Source organism: Leptodactylus fuscus, chromosome 10 (assembly GCF_031893055.1).
Source record: "Leptodactylus fuscus isolate aLepFus1 chromosome 10, aLepFus1.hap2, whole genome shotgun sequence".
Classification (NCBI taxonomy): domain Eukaryota; kingdom Metazoa; phylum Chordata; class Amphibia; order Anura; family Leptodactylidae; genus Leptodactylus; species Leptodactylus fuscus.
The window spans coordinates 21891558-21916525 of NC_134274.1; the positions used below are offsets into that span (position 1 = coordinate 21891558).

At 43.0% G+C, this 24968-nt stretch overlaps 1 protein-coding gene across 1 annotated transcript in view; it reads left to right on the forward strand.

The window, feature by feature from the left end:
* FBXW4 (F-box and WD repeat domain containing 4) overlaps nt 1-24968 on the forward strand; it is a 120842-nt gene that overhangs the window by 59134 nt on the left and 36740 nt on the right. The window contains exon 6 of the mRNA XM_075257549.1: nt 17087-17152. Coding sequence (XP_075113650.1) covers nt 17087-17152 — 66 coding nt within the window. The remainder of the gene's footprint in view (nt 1-17086; nt 17153-24968) is intronic.

Genomic DNA, 24968 nt, shown 5'->3' on the forward strand with positions numbered 1-24968 from the left:
CCGGGGATAAAGGGATGTCTTTAATAATTCCTTGTGTCATCTTATTGACGTACAAGTGCTTGTCAGAATTCTAGTGTGCAAACTTGGTAACAATTATAGAGGTCTCTCGACGCAGAATAAGGCTCATTACACTACATAGAGTTTAAAGGGGATTTCTGAGGTCATAGTATCGACTGTTTGTTCTAAGGGTAGACCCGTGTTGGTGAAACAATGGCACGTATGTTGGACACGGCACTCAGAGCCTTCTCTGCTGGCACGTGCGCCATCACGCTAACAGGGAATCCGGTAGAGGATTCCCCGTTAGTGAGCAATTGCTTCTTTCAGCTGTATGTGCAAATAAACATACAGCTGAAAGTTGTCACCGTAGGCTGCAGGTCCGTGGAACCGTGGCTTACACTGACAGCAGTGTGACCTCTGCTCCGACACAGGCGCCATGATATTTGTCATCAGTGCCTGCAGTCAGAAGGAGGAGAGTGCTCAGCTGCTCTTTGTGGGACTTCAGGTAAGTATAATACTGTGTGTATGTGTGTAGGGGTTCCTATTGCGAAGCATATAATACTGTGTAGAGGGGCCTTACTGTAGAGGGGTGTACTTTGGAGCATATAATACTGTGTGGGGGGGTGTAATGTGTAGCATATACCACTGAGTGGGGGCGGCGTACTGTGGAGTATATAATACTTTGTGGGGGTGTAATATGTAGCATATACTACTGAGTGGGGGCGGCGTACTGTGGAGTATGTAATACTTTGTGGGAGGGTGCATACTGTGGAGCATGTAATACTGCGTGGGTGGGTGTACTGTGGAGCATATAATACTGTGTGTGGGGTGTAATGCGTAGCATATACTACTGAGTGAGGGCGGCGTATTGTGGAGTATATAATACTTTATGGGAGTGTGCATACTGTGGAGCATGTAATACTGTGTGAGAGTGGGCATACTGTGGAGCATATAATACTGGGTGTTGTCGGCCTAATGTGGAGCCTATAATACTATGTGGGGGACTCAAAGTGGAGCATATCATACTCTGTGGGGCATATTATACTGTGTGGAGTCCCAAGCAGACCCGAAAAACAGAAACCAGGCGCAGGTGTGAACTTAGCGCAAGTTTCCTATTGATATGTCTATGGCGTGCTGGGAGATAGATACCCCTGCAAACACAGGTAGGGTATACTGACACCATAATGATGATGCCCTTGGACAGATTTGCACTCATTTGCAAGGCGACAATGTTAGCTACTGAGCTACCATGCTGCGTGTACATCTTTCTGTATATATATATATATATATATATTTTTTTTTTTTTTTTTCTTGTCACTAGGTTATTTTTTGTCCCAAGGTTGTTTTTAAGGAATAATTTATATAATAATAAATAATAATACAACTTTTTCTGCCCTTGCCGCGCACGCTGAACTATAAGTATACATGATAAAGGAGGACAAATAAGGGAATGATTTGGGACAGGAGCTCGTTCTCTTCCCAGGCTGGATCCAAATACCTAATAATATGTCCTCTATGGCATAGTGCATCTTTGATTAGGTGTAGGTCAAAAGAATTTCCACATTGTGCCCTTTCCTCCCTCGGCGTGATTGGCAGGCTGTCGTCGGAGGGAGCGCGGCCTCTCCCTTTCATCTCACTTAGTACTGCACAGGGACAATAGGAAGCAGATTTTCCTTGTTGATTCTCATTTGAAAAGGTCTGGTATCTCTACTAGGTACCTGTAACACGGGGGTCTTGATTGGGGTCTCATAAAGGGCTCTGTCAGTATGTCCAAAGGCCAAGAACACAAAAGCTATCAGTGGGTGGGGGTCTCAGCTGACCACTGAAGAAGGGAGGGGAGGATCTGAGAGGCAGTGGAGGGAGAAGTAACCCCCGATGAGAGCCTTAAAGAGAGAGCCATTTTTGTCTAAAACCCATCAAGCACATCTGCAGAATTGTCCCAGTTGCTGCCTCCCAGTTTCAAAAGAAAATGATCGTTTGATAAACCGTCCTGATTCACCACTTTCTCACAAGAGCCAGGGGCTCACCTTTGACCTTCGTATGATTTCACATTAGGCCGGCTTTTCTTTCGGCCTCAAATTGCTATAGAAACTTTGAAATGCATCTCTTGCTTTTTCTCTATTCCCTCACCCCTCCTTCTTTCTCTCCCTCGCTCCCTCTCTCTTTCCCTCTGTCACTCTCTGTGCATTTCTGCTTCCCCCCCCCCCCCTTATTATTTTCCCCTCACTTGGGCTTTGTAAAGCCAACACATTTTTCTCTCTTCTTCTCGAGTTGGGCAAGTAATTAGTGTTACACAAAAATCCAAGGGCCCGGCTTCTCATTCCCACAATTTACTCACAAAACAGGTGGTGCCTGACAGCCACGTAGCGGCTACAATTTATTAGCTCATGGCAGATTCATCATTCGCACGCTGGACTTCGCTATCATCCTAGTAAAAAATGGAATTACCCCAATGAAACAAGGTAAACCTTGGATATGGCTGTCTGGGACGTTGTGGTAAATAGACACATCTTATATCGTGACGGTTCATATCGCTACCGATAACGGATATCGGCAAGTCAGGCTACATTCACATGACAGTGGAAACTGGCTGCGTCGTGTCTCGCGGCATCATTAATTTCAATGGCTGTGAATAGGGAGTATTTTCATGACCGTTATTTTGCATATATAGGTCATGTCTTATTTTCGTCTTTTTTACGGATCCTTCCATACACTGTAATGTTTGGGGGTCTGTTATAAAGGGGGCCCTTAGGATGCAATTCGTTTTACGATCGTTTTTCATGTCGGTTACGTGCATCTAACCTAAATGACTTAAGTGTAAATTTTAGGCTAAGGCTCACATAGTGAGTCATATCCCTGTAGGAAAAACTGCAGCAGAAACGCATTCTGGTTTTTCCCACAGCATGTTTCAAGGAAATTCAGACTTTTCCTCTGCGGATTTTCTGCTTCCATTATACGTAAACCACTAAACAAGAAATCATACGAAAACCACCAGATTAGCCAGACTCTCACAGACACTGATGAATACTCGGAAACAAAATTGAGTAGAATAGAACCCATCAGGCAGGGGTGTAACTTGAGGGGGTGCAGTTGCAGGAGTTTAGGGGTCCCATAATTATTGGCATTAGTATTGAGATTGCATCTTCCATCTGGCCCATAAGCCCTGGAGACCCCCAGACTACCCTAACCACACTAAGGGCCCATTCACACGGAGTAAACGCGGCGCACAATGTGCTGCGTTTACGGGACGTTTACGCCGCGATTTTGACGGTGCATGTGCAAACTTGCACCGTCAAAATCGTGGCGCAAACGTCCCGTAAACTCCGTTTACTCCGTGTGAATGGGCCCTAAGGGTGATTAACTCCTTAGCACCCATAACCATCATTACCAAGAATTCTCTGTAGGGATGAGTTTAGGGGCCCCGGACAAATGATTGCATCGGGACCCACAAGACTTTAGTTTCCTTTTTGGTTTTGGCTAAAAAAAAAAATTGCTACCAAATCCAAATATATGTCATTGCCTTTCACACTTTTATATTGTAGACAACAGTGGCTTAGTGGTTAGCACCGTTTCCTTGCAGCTCTGGGTTCAATGGAGTTTGTATGTTCTCACTGTGCTTGCATGGGTTTCCTCCAGGTACTCCGGTTACTTCCCACCCACCAAAAATATACTGATCGGTAAATTGGCTCCCCGTACAAATAACTGACCCTTGTGGGTGTTGGGGATGAGCGCCTTTATGCCAGCCACTAACCCCCCCTACTCCACAACGCTCCCTGTGTCTTGAGTCGTGAGAAATCACATTATAGATGTTTGTCATTGTCATAACCCGACCACCAGCTACATTGTCAATTCTTGATGGTAAAGGTTGTCGGTATAGCTGTACCCCGGTAACATTTTAATCCATCGAGTAGAAAAACATAGGAACATAGTTGACACGGTTGAATAAAGACACAAGTCCATCCCATAAACCTACTAAGTTGATCCAGAGTAAAGCAATAAAAATCCCCACGAGGCCAAAAAATTTACACAAATATTACCATTGGACTAAATCCCTAGAAAAACGTCCTAGCACAAAAAAATTCTAGTTCCCCTAACCCGAGATACTCTTAATTTTTGCGAAATCACACCGAAACCAGTTATAGGGACGTAATATGGTTTAAGAATGTACAACTTTAGAAATCGAGGCAGATCCCCCCTTCGTGAAATTTATGGTCTCAGTCCAATGACTTTCAAGGTTGAAGACTTGTTTTTGTATTTGACAACTTTCTCACCCTCCATTGGTCACGCTCCTATGGAAAGCATATGAAGCCGTGCCACAGATGACTATGTTATCGGGAACACGTTCCTAGTTCTCACACTGTTTCCTTTACGGAAGAAGCCATAAAAATTTCCGACTTCTGAACGGAGAATTGCCTAAATGTCCCAATTTAAGGGGATTGTGTATAATTGGTTAATAATGATGAGCCTGTGATTCACTATGTACAAACCTTATATCATAGGGGCAGTTTGCCTACACGAGCAGATCATTTCCATCTGTGTGGTGGCTGCATGCATGTGTTTCACTTGTCCCTGGAATCCAAAACTAAACGGAAACATGTTCGAGAAGATCCATCATCCTTGTCTTTGAGAGAAACTTTTTTGTGTGACACGAGCTCTCATAAAATCTCCGATGAGAACACCCATGTCATGTGTTTATTAGCTGTAGGTCCCTCCATAAAATTGCATGATGTAGGTAGTTTAGTAGATGACAAACACACTTTCTGAAATCTATATATCTTCGGTCGGCAGTCTGTATTAAAAGGGAATTTATCAAGCCTCTTGCACCTATTTTCTTTGAATTCTGCTCCCTTTTAAAGGGAATGTGTCAGGGAAATTTGGGACAGTAAACCACCCACAGACCTTTATGGACAGGAAGTTTAATGCCCTAAATCGCCCTCTTATAATAGAATCCGTGACCGCATTAAAAATAATAAAATCTTTATACTCTCCTATACTCTGTACAAAGGAGTACGCCTTGGCTTCAGTGTGCATGCGCCACACCTCCGACACATGCGCAGTGAAACCGGGTTGTACATCTGTGGCTTCACTGAGGAACTGTGCAGGCGCTGGGAGCACCAGAGATGAGTCCGATGAGACTCATCAGACTCCTCTTTCGGTACTTATTAAGGTTTTTTATTTCGGCCATGGATTGCTTTATAATATGGCGATCTAGAAAACTAAACCCCATGTTTGTGAGAACCAGTGTTCTAAATCGACCTGACTGGTTCTCTTTTAGAAGTTTTACACTATAGCCTAGCTTTACTGACATTACTGAATGTACAAAAACAAACATTTTCCTTATACTGAATGACAGGAAGTTTGAAAATATGTCAGATTTATCACAGTGATAATAAATACACCAGATTTATCACAGTGATGATAAATACGCCATATTTATCACAGTGATAATAAATACCCCAGATTTATCATAGTGATGATAAATTCCCCAGATTTATCATAGTGATGATGAATACGCCAGATTTATCACAGTGATCATAAATACACCAGATTTATCACAGTGATGATAAATACCCCAGATTTATCACAGTGATTATAAATACGCCAGATTTATCATAGTGATTATAAATACGCCTGATTTATCACTATGATGCTGTATGATAAATCTGACGTATCTTTAGACTTCTTAGTCTACGTTTAATTTACCTTTTAGTTGGCTTACTTTAAGCCTGAATTTTATGGTTGTACCGTGGCACATTTCAGCCATGCCCCCCTTTCCTGATAATCCACAACCACATGTCTAACATGTTGAAAAATGTTAGCCCACACTACATGCGCCAAAGATTTACCGCATTTCTCACCAAAGATGCACCATGTTTGCTTCAGTGTCTAGTCGTAACCACAGTAGTGATTCGGGGACTGTAATATTATCCTTGGCTTGTTGCCTCCTCTCTAATACCAGTGAGTGCGGACTCCCTGCTACAGACCTTTGGTCCTTTGCTTACTCTGTCCATTGTGTTCTCTGCATAGTACAGCACCCGTAAAGTGGATGGTATTCTGACTAATGACATCCACACTCAGCAGAAAAAAAATTGGCAAAAATGCGGCTTTATAAATCGCAGCATGACCATTATACCTACGGAACCACCGGTGGTTTCCCTATAGGTATAATTGAATTGGTCATGGAAAGGGTTAAGAAAAAACTAAATGACCCTTTAAAATCGTACATTTATTCGTTTCATCTTTCGTCCGTTCTGATCTCCCGAACGATCTCCCGAACGAACAAAATCCGAACATTTTATTCAGAATATTCCACGTCGCACTTTGATCTGCCAGCAATCCCATTGTGCTCCCAAAAAATGGCCAAGTCATAGTGTAATAAAAGCCTCCAGATGTAATAATGGCCTTCTCCTGGAGGAGTGGATTAGTTGTTCTCTCTTCCCGAGACCGCATTTTAAGTGACTTTGTTATTTGGTAACATTATATAAAAGACGGATTGTGTTTCAGGTAGGAAAAAAAAAAAATTCTGAAAAGGAATTACCTTTTGTCCTGAAAAGAGATATAGGACGTCACCTACTATAAAATCAAAGCTATGTTTTGGCTGTAAGGTGCATTACAGACAGACTGTCTTATGAATGGCGGCATTATCAGTGGTCGTAGTCATTTAGGAAACCCAACCTAGAGTGAAAAAAAAAAATTTGCTTAAAGGGCTTGTCTGTGTTTTGTGTCACAATGTCAAGAAAGCCAAGAGGTTTCTTTAGTCACTCGGAGTGAACAGAGATTTATTTTTGGTTATTAAAAAACCCGCCACTCACCTGGTGGGTAATGACACCCTGTTGTAAAGTTAGTTATTTGTCCAGCCGTCCCTTACCTTCATCTCATTGACAAAAAGTTACCAGCTCATTTGTTTTTTCATGCTGAGAGCCGGCCCGCGGTTCTATGTCCTTACGAGGATGTTTGGCACGCACAGCTTGCCGACCAAAGAACCTTCGCTAATAGCATTGTCTTAAAATTACAACTTTCCATCAATTCGTCCCTTTAGTTTTTGTTTTTTTTCCACTTCTTTTTCTTTCGTCCTGCTGGGAAACATTTTGAGTTTGCATTGTATTCCAACAAACAAAAGCCCTCCTACGGGTCCAAGCCCCTCATGCAAATCTACAGGTTCCTACGTAGAAGAAAAGAAAGGTAATTACAAGTTTGTCCAGGTGAAAGCAACGTTAAAACTTGCAGAAACAAATTAGGCAAAATTGGAAGGGTAAGGGAAACCTGTATCCTCGGGCACCGGATTAAATTAAAGAAAAAAAAAAAGTCATTGTAAATAGGAAAAAGATTAAAATTTAAAATTCGGCCAAATTCTAAATCTAAATATTTTGTTTTTTGAAATAATTATAGCCAGATCCATGACGTTGGCAAATAGTTCTATGTGAAGGAAATATCTGTAACTTAGTTTTTTTCGCCTTCTTCTGACTCTCTTTCAGATGTAGGAGGATTGAGATTTTAGAAGTGAAATCTTTGTACCAACCTTAATCCCTTCAAATCCCCACACAGAATCCATGTTCTAGCAATTAGGAGCTTATGTAAAAATCCGAGACCTCCTCTACATAACAGGTTTCTTGTGCCAGACCCTATATATCATCTTCACAATTTAAGACAATGTACTTAAAGGAAAAAAAAATCTAGCTGAAACTCCGTGGACTTGTTTGTGTCTAATGTACGTGCTTTTTATATGATTGGCAATTGAGGATAGTGGCCGGAACAGAGACTGCGCTCCTTCTGCTTGTTTAGATACAGCAGGACCACCCTTGGTTCTCCTCAAATCTTGGGGGGGACTTGCTACGCCCATATGGGATGTGGGGTCACAAATTTTAAGGTTGACTTGTACGACAGGGCTGCATCCGTCTGGGATAACTGGTCATCTGGACTGACTGACCACGTGTGATATATACCTCCGTGAGCCTTTGGCTCGCAAGTCCCAGGGATGATGCGCTCCTTTTAAATAGAATTGATAGATGCCTCAAGATTAGAGATGAGCGAACACTGTTCGGATCAGCCGATCCGAACAGCACGCACCCATAGAAATGAATGGAAGCACCTGTGATGCTGACTTTGCCGGCGGCCGGCCGGCGTCACAGGTGCTTCCATTCATTTCTATGGGTGCGTGCTGTTCGGATCGGCTGATCCGAACAGTGTTCGCTCATCTCTACTCAAGATGTGTTATAATAGGCTTTATTTCAAACTTATAAAACCCCGAAACGCGGGACTTGCGAGCCGAAGGCTCACGGAAGTATATGCTTTTTATATGATGTGACTTTAACCTCTTAAAGGGGTTGTCCAGTTCATAGTCTTATTGTTTAATAGGGTTGCTACTGGAGATATAAACTTAAAGGGGTTATCCCATGAAGTGAAGACTACAGGACCTTTCTCCCTCTCCACACTCAACCTGAGCGGAGACTGGTGGTGGTCGCTGCTCCCAGAGATGGCCGAAGTACGGTACTCAGTAATATCTGGCACTCCCATTGAAGTGAATAGGAGCACTGACTGCCACCAGTATCAAGTATTAACAAACAAGTGCTCCCCTCACCTGTCCTGGACCTCTGTTTCCAGTGGCTGTAGTTCCGTTGGTTTGTATGCTGGTCTCATGCTGTTTCTGTGATGGGACTGCTGTAGTCAGTCAAACTTCTAGGCCGCGGGCAGAGCCGACTGCGCATGCCCACGGCCACAAGAAAAATGGCCGCTTACATAGTAAGCGACCATTTTCTTGTGGTCTGTGGGCAAGTTCATTCGGCTCTGTCCAAGGCCTAGAAGTTTGACCGCCAGCGCCAGAAGAAGACGCGTGAAGAGGCCGTTTTTGAAGAAGATAGATACGGCGCTGGAGAGTTCTTTCGCAGCATTGGGGATGCCCCTAGTGCTGTTTGAGTGCTGGGGCCCGCCCCCAATGCTGTGAGAGAACTCATTTGCATACGACGAAAACCGGGATTTATACCGAACGGCGGCACAGAGAAGACATCTAAAGGTCGGAGAAGAATAACCTTTCTTAAGGCTATTCCTATGTGTCAACGAGAAAAAATTTGATTCTAATGGTAGAATCCCTTTAAGTGGAAAAAATACAACTCTTTTTTTATTATACCGAATATTTTCCCCCCACCAGAGTCTGTTGTGTCAAGTCTCTCATTAGACCCAATATTTCTATCACTAAATCTTTGCCACGTTCCAGGACTCTTGAAGACATGACTGAACTTTTAATGACACTGTAAGTGCCTACAAATTCCAGCCCGTGGACGCGCCAAGTATAGGAATAAAGAAATGATCTCTCTCCGATTTTTCTGATGCATCATCAAGTGTCAGAGCTCATAAATGGATTTCACTGACAGGAGCAGGCTTTTAAGATTTCCAGGACGGCGAGATAAGACATCCTCAAGTGTCATGGCAGCTTACAGAATAACATTCTCCCTGGACCAGCTATCTTATCTACTACATTATCTTAACTGCTGGTCATTGTCTATCCTGCTCTGTTCTCTTCTAATGGCCGAATCCAGTTTATATGACAAGTCAGTGCAAAAATTATTGAAAGACAGAGGGATATTTTTGAGCAAATGTTCGGGGAACTTGTCTACGGAACCTCAAGAGAAAAGTGAACTCCTTACAATATGTTAGTTGTAATCTCTACTGAAATGAATGGGTGTTAGTGTGGATGTATTTATGGATAATATTTGCAAGCTGGATAACCCCTTTTATTTTGTGGGGAGGCAAAAATGTCAAAGTCGGTGTAAAAGCTTTGAAAAATTAAATATTTTTTGGCACTGTAACTTTTTCCATAACATTTTTTAGCATCATTTTACTCCATGTTGCCCTAGGCGTAAGGGGTTTCCAGGATAGACCATAAATATGTGACCATTGGGCGGCATTATTCAGTTTTCTGGTGCCACTTTCAATGTCCATACTGGACCTTCCGTGGATTTGTGTGCAGATATCTCCGAGCCCTTTATAGTAGCTGTTACTGCAGCTCAGCTCCTACTAACTGGATAAATACTTAGCTGGGATGATTTAGGGAAACCTGCATTTGCAGTGGGTTGGACCCGATGACCCTTGTGGAGGGAGAATGTTGGAGGAAGAAGAAGAACTGCAGTTTTGGCACCCGGCCATTTTACAGGGCACGGAGACGGGAGGTTCCAGCTCTATGCAATGTATAGTGTAGGCATTGAAATGGCCCCAAACAGATGATCTATACAGGGGCTTGCTGTCTGCACCCCACTGATCAGATTACCCTAAGGATCGGACCTACATAAAAGTTCCTGGGCAACCCCTTTTAAACATGTATTTTCGAGATCTGGATATTGATGCTATATCCTTAGGCTTGACCCATTATTATCAGATTGCTGGGGGGCCGACTTCTGGCACCTTCACCCTTAGCTTGTTTGAGCCTCAGCGCTTGGCCCAGTGCCCTTCATCATCTAGTATCATCATGTACTGAATATACCTGAAATACAGTCCTATGAAAAAGTTTGGGCACCCCTATTAATCTTAATCATTTTTAGTTCTAAATATTTTGGTGTTTGCAACAGCCATTTCAGTTTGATATATCTAATAACTGATGGACACAGTAATATTTCAGGATTGAAATGAGGTTTATTGTACTAACAGAAAATGCGCAATATGCATTAAACCAAAATTTGACCGGTGCAAAAATATGGGCACCTCAACAGAAAAGTGACATTAATATTTAGTACATCCTCCTTTTGCAAAGATAACCGCCTCTAGTCGCTTCCTGTAGCTTTTAATCAGTTCCTGGATCCTGGATGAAGGTATTTTGGACCATTTCTTTCTACAAAACAATTCAAGTTCAGTTAAGTTAGATGGTCGCCGAACATGGACAGCCCGCTCTCAAATGATCTGAAAACAAAGATTGTTCAACATAGTTGTTCAGGGGAAGGATACAAAACGTTGTCTCAGAGATTTAACCTGTCAGTTTCCACTGTGAGGAACATAGTAAGGAAATGGAAGACCACAGGGACAGTTCTTGTTAAGCCCAGAAGTGGCAGGCCAAGAAAAATATCAGAAAGGCAGAGAAGAAGAATAGTGAGAACAGTCAAGGACAATCCACAGACCACCTCCAAAGAGCTGCAGCATCATCTTGCTGCAGATGGTGTCACTGTGCATCGGTCAACTATACAGCGCACTTTGCACAAATAGAAGCTGTATGGGAGAGTGATGAGAAAGAAGCCGTTTCTGCACGTACGCCACAAATAGAGTTGCCTGAGGTATGAAAAAGCACATTTGGACAAGCCAGCTTCATTTTGGAAACAAAAATTGAGTTGTTTGGTTATAAAAAAAGGCGTTATGCATGGCGTCCAAAAAGAAACAGCATTCCAAGAAAAACACATGCTACCCACTGTAAAATTTGGTGGAGGTTCCATCATGCTTTGGGGCTGTGTGGCAAATGCCGGCATCGGGAATCTTGTTAAAGTTGAGAGTCGCATGGATTCCACTCAGTATCAGCAGATTCTTGAGAATAATGTTCAAGAATCAGTGACGAAGTTGAAGTTACGCCGGGGATGGATATTTCAGCAAGACAATGATCCAAAACACCGCTCCAAATCCTCAGGCATTCATGCAGAGGAACAATTACAATGTTCTGGAATGGCCATCCCAGTCCCCAGACCTGAATATCATTGAACATCTGTGGGATGATTTGAAGCGGGCTGTCCATGCTCGGCGACCATCTAACTTAACTGAACTTGAATTGTTTGTCCAAAATACCTTCATCCAGGATCCAGGAACTGATTAAAAGCTACAGGAAGCGACTAGAGGCTGTTATCTTTGCAAAAGGAGGATCTACTAAATATTAATGTCACTTTTCTGTTGAGGTGCCCATACTTTTGCACCGGTCAAATTTTGGTTTAATGCATATTGCACATTTTCTGTTTAGTACAATAAACCTCATTTCAATCCTGAAATATTACTGTGTCCATCAGTTATTAGATATATCAAACTGAAATGGCTGTTGCAAATACCAAAATATTTAGAACTAAAAATGATTAAGATTAATAGGGGTGCCCAAACTTTTTCATAGGACTGTAGAGGCTAAGCCCGGTACCATCGACCATCCATTGGGCTACGTTACTTCAAGGAGGGTTCCTGGGTAACTTCTTTTTTTATTCGCTTTCCCTTCAAATTATATTCAGGATACAATAACCATTCCATATTCATGCTCATGCCTAACCAAAAACCAACGTGGGTCCACACCGTAGAGACAAGCATCTGTTTTTACCAAAATTTTCAATATATGCTTACTCAGCAAACGTTTTCTATTGCATTTTACTTGGTCATGAACGTCCCTGGTCATTTGGCTCCATTCTTGAGAGTTAATTTGTTTTTCTAACTTGCCTATGTGCCTACCCATATATGCTTGGTCATCTGCGGCCCTGGCATGGAGCTTGGTACCTTTTCAAGACTAATGACAGCTGATTAGGTCACCGGGGCCGGAGCACTTGCGGTTGGAATGTAGAATGCTCTAATGACTCAATGTTGCAGCTTGCAAAGTAATGAACAAAATGGGTGAATCCAGGTGCTGACAAAGGCTGTGACCTTTGGTGCTATAATATCACTGTTTCACAGGCTGGTTGGTTCTCTAACCAACTTTCAGCCCATCAAAAATTGATTTAATTGCGATTCTAAGCCCCCCGCCTCATTTGAAGCATCGGAGTATGACTAATTGTAGTAATAGAGAGTAATAAGGCTCAGATAAAAAGCTTTCCTTAGCCTCTTTTGTATCTTGTGTCACTGTCTGTCAGAGGTCAGAGAGCTTGCATATTCTATTAGTTGCCTTCATTTGGACAAATTAGTTTACCCAACAGTAATTAAAATGCCAGTACGGGTCGGGAATAGCTGAAAGCACTTGATGGGCACAACGATGAAGGACTTGACAGCTACGGTGGCCTTCCTTGCCAAAGCGTGTCACTGCTGAATTAGAGGATACACAAACCACAAACTTATATGGTTAGTAGCATTGGGGTCATGTCATTCTTTTTTTCCGCTTATCTACTTTTATCTTCTTCGTCACCTGCCATATGTCTTCACTTGGTTGTTATTTTTAGCCATTGTTCTAAGAATACGTTCTTTTCAGACGAATGAAAGAAAAAAAAAAAAATTTCCAAGTTGGTGTAAGTCTTGCCTGGTTGTGACATTTTTACCATTGGCGAGTCGTGGAAATTTAGCTAAGGTAAAAAGTTTACAGTGTCAAAATGTGTAAGAAATAAAACCAAGCAATGAAGTTGGTCATCCAAATTCAGATGGGGAACCCAAGGTAGTGCTCATAACTTCAGAAACCGTAGGATTTGTGCAATTGCCCTGATCACTGACTTGTAATATGGTGACCTTAATCCTACCATGGGCCACACAAGGCTTCCTGCACTTGGGGTAACGTATGTTCCCCCTATCGTTTTCGAAAACATCTCATATGTCATAGTGACATGTCAGAAGGCTTCATTGGTGGAGATCTTGGTGCTAAGACCCCCACCAATCACTGACTGTTGTCTATGAGCCCCATATGAGGCCTGCCATGGGCCACACAAGGCTTCCTGCACCCGGGGTAACGTATGTTCCCCCTATCGTTTTTTGCAAACATCTCATATGCCATAGCCACACGTCAGAAGGCTTCCTTGGTGGAGATCTTGGTGCTAAGACCCCAACCAATCACTGACTGTTGTCTATGAGCCATATGAGGCTTCCTCCTCTATCATATTCACAAACCAGCGACATATCAGCTGGTTTATTTGGTGGTAAAGCCCCCACCAATCACTAATATAAAGGGGCAGGAGCACTCAGCTTAGCGTAGCACCCGTTTTTCTCTGCTTTGCTTTCCTTGGAACGTGGAGTGAGCAGTGTATGGGTGTATAGAGCATCTGATGAGAGTCAGACTGATGAGACATACCCTTTAAAGTGGTTGTCCAAGACTATGATATTGATGGCTGTGGCCTCTTCACTCCTTACCAAGCCCAGCCCCGTACATTGCATAGTGGCTGTACCCGGTATTGCAGCCAAGCCCCATTCATTGATCCATTTTAAGACCTTACATTAATCTATTAACGTGTATTCTACCTATGCAAATCAAATGTATTAGACCAAACATATATGACTGTGTATTGTTAGCATAATATATGGATAATACAGTGTAAGTTGGACAATCAGATTATTGATATTGCCAGAAGTGGACGTTTCGGAGAACCGTTAAAATTTTGTTTTATCCGTTATTGCATTGAGAAGATGTTAAAGGACCTGACCCATGAAGGATATTTATTACCTATCCAAAATCTTAATGCTAAATGTACGATCAGTGAGGGTACCAGGGCCAGGAGCACCAACAATCACAAGAATGCACACAACAGCTCCATTAAAATTCTGTACTTTAAAGGAGTATTTCCATCTTAACAAGTTATCCCCTATCCATAAGATTGACAGATCAGGAGAATGGGGTAGTCTTGTCCCCCTTTCTGAATGGACTGGTGGTTGAGCAAAATGCTCCATTTTAATGGGTGCTTAGCTGCAGTTACTCAGTTCCACCACTACACAGAGAACAGCACTGTCTGTTTCCTGCTCCATTCCAGCTAATCCATGGTGGTGATGAATGTCAGATCCCCACTGATTTGATAGCCAAAGTATAGAGCTTGGCTATCTCCAATGCTCCCATTGAGATGAATAGAGTTATGTATGCACTTCCCGACCACCTCTCCAATTAGAAGGGGGTGAAAGTCCCTCATTCTCCTGATCAGTACAGGTCTGAGAAGTCGGTTCCCCACCAATCTGCAAGTTATCCCCTATTTTATGGATAAGGGGATAACTTGCTAAGATGACAATGCTCCTTACTCGAGGAAGCCTCTCTGAACATCCAGCAGGTCTTTGCCTTTCATAGACATCCCATGGATTTCGGTGAACCCTATATTATGCTACATTTTCCCTGTGTTGCCAATTTAACATTCTACTACAGGTTGGGCGACCTTTTTCACCAAAATAGTCCAAATTGTCCGACGCCTTACGTCCTACTCTTGGAATCCATTTGATACCTTATAGATACCAGACGTTCTCTTCCGTCCCTGCACTAAAATCTTAGTACATGGGAGAAATAATAGCAAAGCCCAAGAACTCTTCCAAATATCGAAGTTGGTTTGGACACTTGGCCAGCTTTCCTTGGTTTTTGTATGGTCCATTTAATTAAAAAGAGCTGCCGAAGCTATAGACTAATAAGATTTCATATTACTTTTTGAGACTTCTCGAAAATCCATGAGAATCAAGGCATTAGTCGTTTTTTGGGGAGGGGGGGTTATGCCTTTTTCTCTGTGTCACACATACTCGCGTAAGGCCAATCTTATCAAAAGAATAAAGAAGCAATTCTGTTGTATTAAAGAAGAGGAGCGCTGGAGTGGAAAGATCAAGGTGGTGGGAAAACCACAGGTATCTTGGTGGGACAGAACGCCTCTCCTAAACCAGCGGCTCAGTATGCACCTGGAGAAATGTGCGGAGACAATACGGGGAGGGAAACTCGTTTGGTTTTAGTCTGCTAACTGCAGACGGGATAAAGTCAGAGAAGGGGGGTCCAGGGGTGAAGGGCCAGTGGGGTAGAGATATTAATCCCTACCGCAGGCCTACTGGGAGGTCAGATTTGCCAGAGTGGCAGGGATTAGAATAGGTCCCCTCCCCTCCTTCTTCACTATTGACTTACCTTGATGCTAATTTAGACCCGTGGCAACAATCAAAGAGTGTTATTGCATACCTTCCAGAGGGGGGGGTATAACCCCGCTCCTCTCTTCTTTGTTTACATTTTTGTAAGCATCTTAAGAAGCAAATTGCTCCCAAGAATGATTTGTGAGAGGCTGGTATGTTACTCACTACAGTAATTGGCTTTGGTAGTTATTAATGGATTATGGGGAAGAAAAAAGAAAATAATGTATTACTTTGCAGTCGCATGCTTCATTGACAACATTCTTTTCTCACATTTTTCAATGCCCGGTCGCTACTTTGGTGTGAAGATAAACCTACAGATGGAAGGATTTGTTTGCCATTGCTGCTAATGATTTATTTTTTAATTTTTTTTTTATATTTTTGGTAGTGGTCATGTCCGTAGATCTTGTAACTCAACATAGATTTAGCAAATCAAATATTTTTTAGAATTTTTTTAGGGTTTTTTTGTAGTCGAGAAATTGACTTGGCAAGGGATTTTTATTTTTTTTTGGCTATAAATATTGATGATCTGTCTTAAAGATGGGTCACAGATGGTCTGACACCCTTCACCCTCATCGATGAGGCTGTTCTCAGTAGCTGATACGTGTTCTGTAATGGTGGAACGGAGTTCCTGCAGTACCGGGTCTGGCCACTGCACAGAGAACAGAGCTGTCTGCTTCCTGCTCAATTCTCTGCTGAGAATGGCAGATCAGTGGGGGTGCCAGAAACGTATGGCCATTGAATGACGTGAAAGGTGATGACCATGAAAACGGCAAGCACTAGTTGGCTAGCAGTGCACGGCGCGTTTCCATCATGTGGTTCACAAAGCACAAAGTTTTTGAGAAAAAAAATACACTTTTCTGTCCTTGCTCTTCTCAGTGCTGTGATAGTGTTCCTGTACCCCCTGCTGCTCTTGTTATGGCGCCCCCTGGTGTTCTTTTGATCCCCTCTTCGTATGACCTCCAGCGTGCGGATCCTTCTTGACCATCTTGCATCAGAAATCCCTTCACCGCTCATGTACAAGAAGATCCGGTTGTGGAACCGAAATTACGTGTGACCACCAGCAGTGGACACATTAGGTGGACATTGTGAGAGGGAGTGAAATGAACACCAGGGGGCACCATCATGAGTATCTAACAGCAATTCTTAGCTACAGGAACGTTTTTTAGGAAGGATTCCGATTTTATTTATGGGACAGCTGCTTTATCACATGGAATTGTATGGATGGCTACAGTTGGAATGGTAAATGTAAGGATATAGTATATAGCTAGGTAGAAGATGAATGACAGATTTTGTCCATGTATTCCATCTATTAGACAGGTGACCCCCTTGATCCCGGCTGCTGGGTAATGTCTTTTTCCTCTCGGTGTCTTTACAGCTCCTTTGTTACTGGGACAGCCTGCTGCCACCATACATCACCGCTCAGGATTTGGGACCTTCAGAGGTAATATCTATGTGTAATATCAGACATCTGTTCTCTGCCAACACACTTACAACATAAATGATCTTGCAGGACCATTTTTTACTGTGCTGTGTAAATTTTCCTATAGATGTCTAGTGACTGTGAAACTGATACAGCAATCTGGAATATGAGTAGATGAATCTCCCCATTCTGTTCTGGCATCCGATCACATTATAAAGCTACAATGCTGTATCGGGGGAAGCCGAGTTTACTTAGCAAGCATAATATGCAAGTTATGGTGGCGCAATACACATAATACAAAGTCTATGTGTCTGTGTGTATCTACCAGTCAAGTCCATTGTAGCTATGAGTGCGGCGAGCGCCAATACCCAGGAAGCTTATGATACTTTGGGATAGAGCGTTGCAGAAGAATATGCAAATCTGTGCAATCTTCCATGATGTAATTAGGAAGTCAGGTGCCTTAGTGTTGGAAGACAGATTTGCATATTCTTCCCATAGTCCCTTGCAAAGTGGAGTGCTAAAGGCTTAATAAGTCTCCACACACCTATATGGTGGTCTCTCCACAAGGAGTGATGATACCCCCCTTACTATGTAAGAGGGTGCAATGCATATGACACACTTGCCCCCTGGTAAAATGGATAAGTTTATATGTACATGTATGTATGTAATTCAGTGCACTGAATATATACCTGCAATGTTAATTTGCTGCCACTAGTTGCCGCCTCTGTTGCACCATAGACTATAATTAAGGTCCATAAACGGGAAGTGAGTCAATGAGTGGCTGAGACCAGATGAGAGGTAGAAGTATGGTTGAGTCTAGAATGGTTTAAATAAGGTGTTGTGTACCCTGTAGGTGGCGCTACTTCGACTCCGGGAGTGTTAGCTGGTGCGGTCTGGTAGGCTGCGACCAACAACACCTAATAGCCAACACACCAGAGCCTCTGCATTTTCGGATGTTAGGTTGTTGAAGTAGAGGCTAACTACACCTCTCCTATGTGCAAACCTAACCCATGTGGTTTGACGTGGATACAGAAGGTGGTGCCAAATACTGCCAGTCATAGGACTGGATCCCTGGCACACCAGTCAGCACCTGGTCTTACCAATCCATTCTAGCATCTACAGTAGAAGTACTCTGTGTTGGCGAGCGTTACACCACAAGCATGGAAGGGTTTCTTAGAAAGGTGCCTGGCTAAGACGGAAGTGGCCGCCAAGAGATGTCATGTTGGACGCATACCTGAGGATACTGGGGGATAACATGAGATAGACTGTTGAACTTTTTGCGTGAGTTACGTCAAAGCCCCATATGCCAAGTCTTGGAATATTTCTTGTGTTCTCAGCCTGGTGCCCACAAGTCAGAGACCCTTTGGGGAATTTGGAAACTCACCCAGCAAGAGAGGGGGAGTCGTGTTGAATAATGGTGATGCTTAAGTGCGAATGATCTTCAGTAGGAGGGGTCTGGGGGCATGCTTGACCACTGCTCCATTCAGAGTTTCGCTGCCATCTTGGAACACCGTATACAACCCCCCTGTTGTAGTGACTGGTGCAGCTTCCAGAGATGTAACCCCATCTTGTTAGGTCAGCTATGGGACAAGTTCTCCTAAGTTGGAGCCACTGTTACTGGTAGGGAAGTCCTCACTGGGGACCTCCTTCTACGACATCAAAGTGACCAGCTAGGACATATGCACAGGGGTTATCTAAAAGGGTTTTCTGTTATAAACTTGGGAGGGGGGGGGGGGGTTGGCTTAAAATAATAATAAAACTGCTCCCCTGCCCCTTGTCCTTGGTTCAGGCAGCAAGTCCTCCTTTCCCTCCAGTCCTTGGAGTGTATGATTGGTGAGGTCACTTGTACCCATTCACTGGCCTAAGTAGCCTCCTAAACCCCTGCACTCGCCACTGTTGCAGTCCAAGGACTGGAGTGAATGGGGGACGTGCCACCCGAATCTGAGGACCAGGCATGTAGAATTTTATTTATTTTTTTTAAATAAAGCGAGCAGTTAATTTTTCCAGGGAAATCCCTTTAAGGAAACAACGACTTAAAGTATATTATCCATAGTATTGTATCATCAAAGCTTTTATAGACAGGGTAACGATGGTTCCTTTCCATCCATGTACTATATACTATACTGTATACCCAAGCAGGGCATGGCGGGCCCCTAACCATTTACTAGAAATCCATTACAGAACCTCTGTGGCTTAGTGTGTGGGCAGCTGCTTCTTCAAGATAAGATGAATTTTACCTAAAGTATGTAATACGTTGCTGTTTTACAATGATGGATCTATGCTCAGGCCTGACAGACCAAAGCAGGTGGCCTATGGGGCCAGTGACCTAGCAAAATGTGCTCATTTGCAGTCCCTTGAGGGGTACAGTATATGGTTTCTATATGTATTGGGTAGGAATACCAGATACATTGTCTTAGAAGACGTGGCAGTCAGAAGAAGTCAGTCCTTTCATCTTCTGTGGAGAACAGAAAGTGTATGGTAAATATACAATTGATGGATCCTATATAAAAACCCCAAAGGGATAGAGCGCATCAGGTTCAGTGTGATAATAAGGAATGGGATTTCTATAGGTTTACATCTTCATTTTGTAGCTTGTTTTGGTATTTGTTTGTCTTAGGGTTAGTTCACACATTGGCCGTCAGCGCGGGTTTTGACACAGAGAGAGACGCAGTGAGCCACGTCTCTCTCTGGTCAAAACCCGTCTGCCGCGACCATCGCGGTCGCGGCTTTCCCCTCCTATGACGGCTCAAATGAATGAGCCGACACAGGAGGGTGCTGCCGCTAGGCGGAAGCCGCGGCCCAGCGAGCCGCGGTTTCCGCCTGAAGATAGGATATGTCGCTTCTTTTCTCCGCTAGTAGCAGCCCGCCGCTAGCGGAAAAAAGAAGCCCGGTGGTCTGCATAGACCACCATTGTAAAGGGGTGGATTTTGAAGCAAAATCCGCTGTCAAAATCTTCCCCTTTGCCCACGTGTGAACGAGCACTTACTGGTTTTCTTTGGAGTAAATCTTGATGGCCTCTCCTTACAATAGGACACCAATGCTTAAAGGGGTATTCCCTCGTCACATACTCACCAGTCTTCACCGCTGTAAAATCTTTTTTCTGGTTTCTTGCATCATTTGGTGGGCAGGGTTTCACATGCAACCTGCCGTTTAACTCCACCCCCCAATTTAGTGTGTAGCTCCGCCCACCCATATTGGACTATGAAGTACAGGCAGGAGCAACTCCATTCTGTGTTACATACAGAGACTGCCTGTCTCTGCCATAATGAACACAATTGAATTAGCTAGCCTGATAACTGGGAGAACAGAAGACGTTCAGAAATGAAAGCAGCTCCTCTCCCCTATCTGATATCAGGAAGCTAGGTCACATGGTGTAGACACAGGAATAGCTAGAAACACAGGCTCTCTCCTGTGCACTTAGCCCCTCCTCCTTCCCCCTGAGAGCAGCAAATACATCACTTGACTTTTGAGCAGATAAGTCAGGGATGTGTCAACAATGAATTGAATAAAGTAAGATAGCGGACAAACAAAGCAGTTTTGCTGAAGCAATGTATTTAGGAAAAGTCTTACATCCACATTAACAAGCAGTATAGATAGGATCCTTGTGATGGGACAACCCCTTTAAAGGGGTTTTCCAATATTTAGAACATCTGTTTGGGGACATTGTGGCTCCCGGGAGCTGCACTGCTCACCGTTTGTAGTGGCTGGGCCCCATTGAAGTCCATATGGGGCAGTGCTGGGGCTCAGATCCTGTTATTCTGTTAGGGCCCAAGACATTACGTGAAGGCTACGTTGGGGTTGGACCCGAGTGAACAATTGATAAAAACTCTAGTGTTTAGTGACGTTAGCTGCTGCAGAACATGTTTTTGTCCACCATTAATTGAATTGAATTGATATGGAGCAGCTGAGCTTTATGTCATTGTGTTCTGACACAGCTGAGGCACTGAACTGTATAACCTGAACAGCAGCCCCCTCCTTTTAAAGAGGGGGGGGGGGCACTTAAAGGGAATTTCAGAGGGTCATTTTTGAAGCGGCCTTAAATGGTCAAAAATAACAAAATAAGTAGTATACTATCTATATCTCTGATCCCCACATGCTACTGCCGGGGTCCCAACTACTGTCCACTTCCCGATTGCTGTGACAACACACAGGAAGTGACATGAAGTGCCTGGCCAGCCAATCAGTGGCTACATTGACCAGCCTCAGAAAGTGATTGGCTAAGATGGCCTTTCCAGTGCGACAGGTATCAGGAAAGAGGTTTTGCAGGACTTTGAGAACATGAATGGGACTGAGCTGCAGCATGGCCAAGTCACCAATGGACATGATGTCACTTCTTGGGAAGAAGAAGGCAGCCATGTTCTCAAAGTCCTGCACAACCCCTTTAAGCAGTATCAACATGGCAGTGGCTGGGCATCAATGGCGTAAGTACTACGTATTTTTTTGCGTTTTAGGGTTTTTTTTTAACCTATTCTGGCATTTTTTTCCCTAGAAAACCACTTTCAATTTTTTGACCTATTGCGTGTACAGGACGAGATGAGTAGTGCCGATATAACACAGCTCTCCTGTAGGATATCCCGATTCTATATTGTAATAAGTATAATATATTTTATAGAATTTATAGATAGGTCACAGAAAAATGCGACTTTTTACATACACATCAACATAAGATAACTAGGAGAAAGCTTAATTTCTTACCGTAACTGTACAAATGGCGACATTTCTATTAAACGGGATGCCGCAATAAGTCATATCCATTCTTCAGTTCAGAGATGTATCGAAATTGCAGCATATTTCAGTACTGTATTTTTCCCTGACACACCATATGGTAATGCTATTCAGTGCAACATAATCTACAACGTATGCCAGTAGTTGCTTCCCTAGGTAATCCTAGCCTCTGACCTATGACTAACTGCATTTCAATGCGCCATAATATGTATGTGACTATACAGTACGCTTGTAGGCGAGTGGGCGTTCTGCTAAATTACTGGGAAGCGTACCATACAAAGAGTACGGACTACCATGTCCATTCTGTATTTATTGCAGGTTGCCTTGTGTTTTTAAGTGTAAACAGCTTAGAAAAACATAAATGTCTTAATCACATAACCATATGCGCTACGTTATATACGTGATCGCGCTTTAGTTCTCCGGATTCGGCTGCTGCCCCTTATGTGACATCTTTTTCCCCCCCTCAGTGTTTTGCTCCATCTTAAAATCCTACACTTAACACTATGTTCACATTTGCGCCGCTCCGTCTGTTGTTCCGGCGGTCCATCGGAGGACCAGGACAATGGACACACAGACCACTAAAATAGTGGTCACCAATGGTGGCCAATGGATCCCATTGACTATAATGGTATCCATCTGGGGGGTCCATTCTTTTGACAAAAAAATTCAGCCCTTTTTGGTCCGGCAGTTTTCGGCTGTGACTGAGTCTCCAATACAGATAGAAGCGTAACCTTAGGTAGCGACTCGACCACTAGCTAGTCTACTCAACCTCCCATATAAACAAATACTTGGCTTAGCCAGACGTCCAAGTCTTCTCGGTAGGGAGAAGGGATTACATCTCTGTCAGATATCTCGAGTGGAGCGTCCTTGAGAACGAAATCCAGCATGCTGTACCTTTCTTTTACGCAAAATATGTCTTCAAAGACTGGGGATACCCACATACACATTACATGGTCATCTGGTCCTGAATTGGCAGCGTAGTCACCATTCTCCTAAGGCTAGGCTCACATCCAGTTTGCATTAGTCCTTCAAGCCCAACTTTTTCATTCAGCAATTTTCACTTAGAAACAATGGACATCCACCAGCCCAATTATAGTTAATGTGGTCCTGTGGGCTCTGTCGGTGTCTGCTATTTTAGTGGTCCATTTGTCCATTCTTCAGGTTCTCCAATGGACCGGTGGAACGGACAACCAGGACTAGTGTGAAACTAGTGTCGTGCATGGCCAATGTGATTGTTTGCTATGAGGATAAGTACAAGCAGGTAGAAAGGATTTGCCAAGATGTCCATACGTTCTAATAGGACATATGGATGTCCCCTGTACAGGGGATCTCTAAGGAGTCTTTTTTGAGGGTTCTCTCCAGGTGTTTCTAGATGCTGTATGGATGGGTCCAGATCCTTGGTTACGTGATATGAATCTGTACCAGACTCCCAGGTTTCTCTGCCTCCTCCGTCCTCTCCTGGGTGGAGCCTATGAATAATTCAGGTCCAGTTATCATCAGCGGGGTAAGAACTTAAGTCTTAATAAAGTCCCTCCAGTGCGTGAATTTGCCCTAAGACTTGACTTTCCCTCTCATGGTGCGGTGGTTGAGCTTTTTCTGCTGGCTTAGCCTATATTCACTCGTCCGTTTCTTTTTTTTTTTGTTGGGGCCACATGGCTATGTTAAAGTCAGTGTATGTGAATTGGAGCTGATTCTTTTATTTTTGATTGGAATGACCATTTTTCACGGCCATTTTGTACCACAGTCTTTGTAGCTATAGGTTGCAGCCATAGAACAGAACCATGAGGAGCCTTTTTTGGTAGACTATAAAACTGGTATTGCCGTAAAGTAATGTTTTTGTGACAACTTTTTTGGGCTAGTAATAAACCCCATCAAATTTATTTATTTTTTTTTTCCCTTGGTTGCACATTTTAACATTTTTAAACTTTTTTTTTTTTTTTTTTTCAAATTTCCATGCAGAGAAGTCTGAAAACTTTCTCCCAAAAATTGAACAAAAAATGCCACCAGAAATATGGTGTGTTCAATAATTCCCTATCGATTTACAGATGGCATGCAACCATGGCAGATTTTGCAGCAAAAAATAAAAAAATTAAAAATTGCAGAAAAGAACTGTAAAAATCCTGAAAACGTGTTTTGTTTTTTTTTTCTCCAAAAAATACTGAGAAATTACCCTTTAGAATTATATTTTTACTTAAAGTGGCTCTATTAGCAAAATTATTATGCTGTATGAGCCCCACGTATGCGTGAATAGCCTTATTTTAAACCCCCTGTCCGTTTTAAAATAAAACTATAAAAACATATATGTAAATCATAACTTAGCGTGCACGCTGGGCGGTCGTGCACGATCCGATGTCATCTTCTGGCACACCTTCCTCTTCGTCGTCTTCTTCCGGCAGTTCAAATCCGGCATGTGCGCAGTAGCGCTCTCTTCGGAGATACTGCGAACTCTCCTGCGCCATTTTTCTCAATGACAGTGCGCACGCGCCGGATTTGATCCAATCGTATTTGAACCGCCAGAAGAAGACGACGATGAAGCCGGGGAAGAGCCAGGACCGGAGGGCGTTGTCGAAAGAAGAGGAAGACATGCCAGAAGATGACGTCGGACTGTGCACGATAAGGTATGATTTACATATATGTTTTTATAGTATTTAAAACGAGGGGTTAAAATAACATTGGCGGTGCCTGAATGGCCTTTTTAAAGGCTATTCACACATATGTGGGGCTCATATAGTATAATTTTGCTGATAGAGCCCCTTTAAGTTTATTTCTGTATTATTATTATTGACTTTTTTTTTATTTATTTTTTTACAAAGCCTAGAACTTAGCAGGTGTGTTACGTTTCAAAAAAACCGTTGCGATCAGCTGTCTTAAGGAGAGCAGACAGGCACAATTAATAAATTGCAGTGTCAGGTTCCCCATTTTGCATTTTTTAGCTTCCACTTTGGTTTCAGTTTTTCTTACTCTGCGGTTTAGAATTCTTGGACGGGAGAAACAATGCCGAAGCAAACCAAAGGAATTCAAGAAGACTTCCATCTCCGTGCAAGTCGATGTTGGGAAAGAGTCGGATGCGAAATTGAATTATTTCATCACATAAGGAAAAAGTAATCGTTTT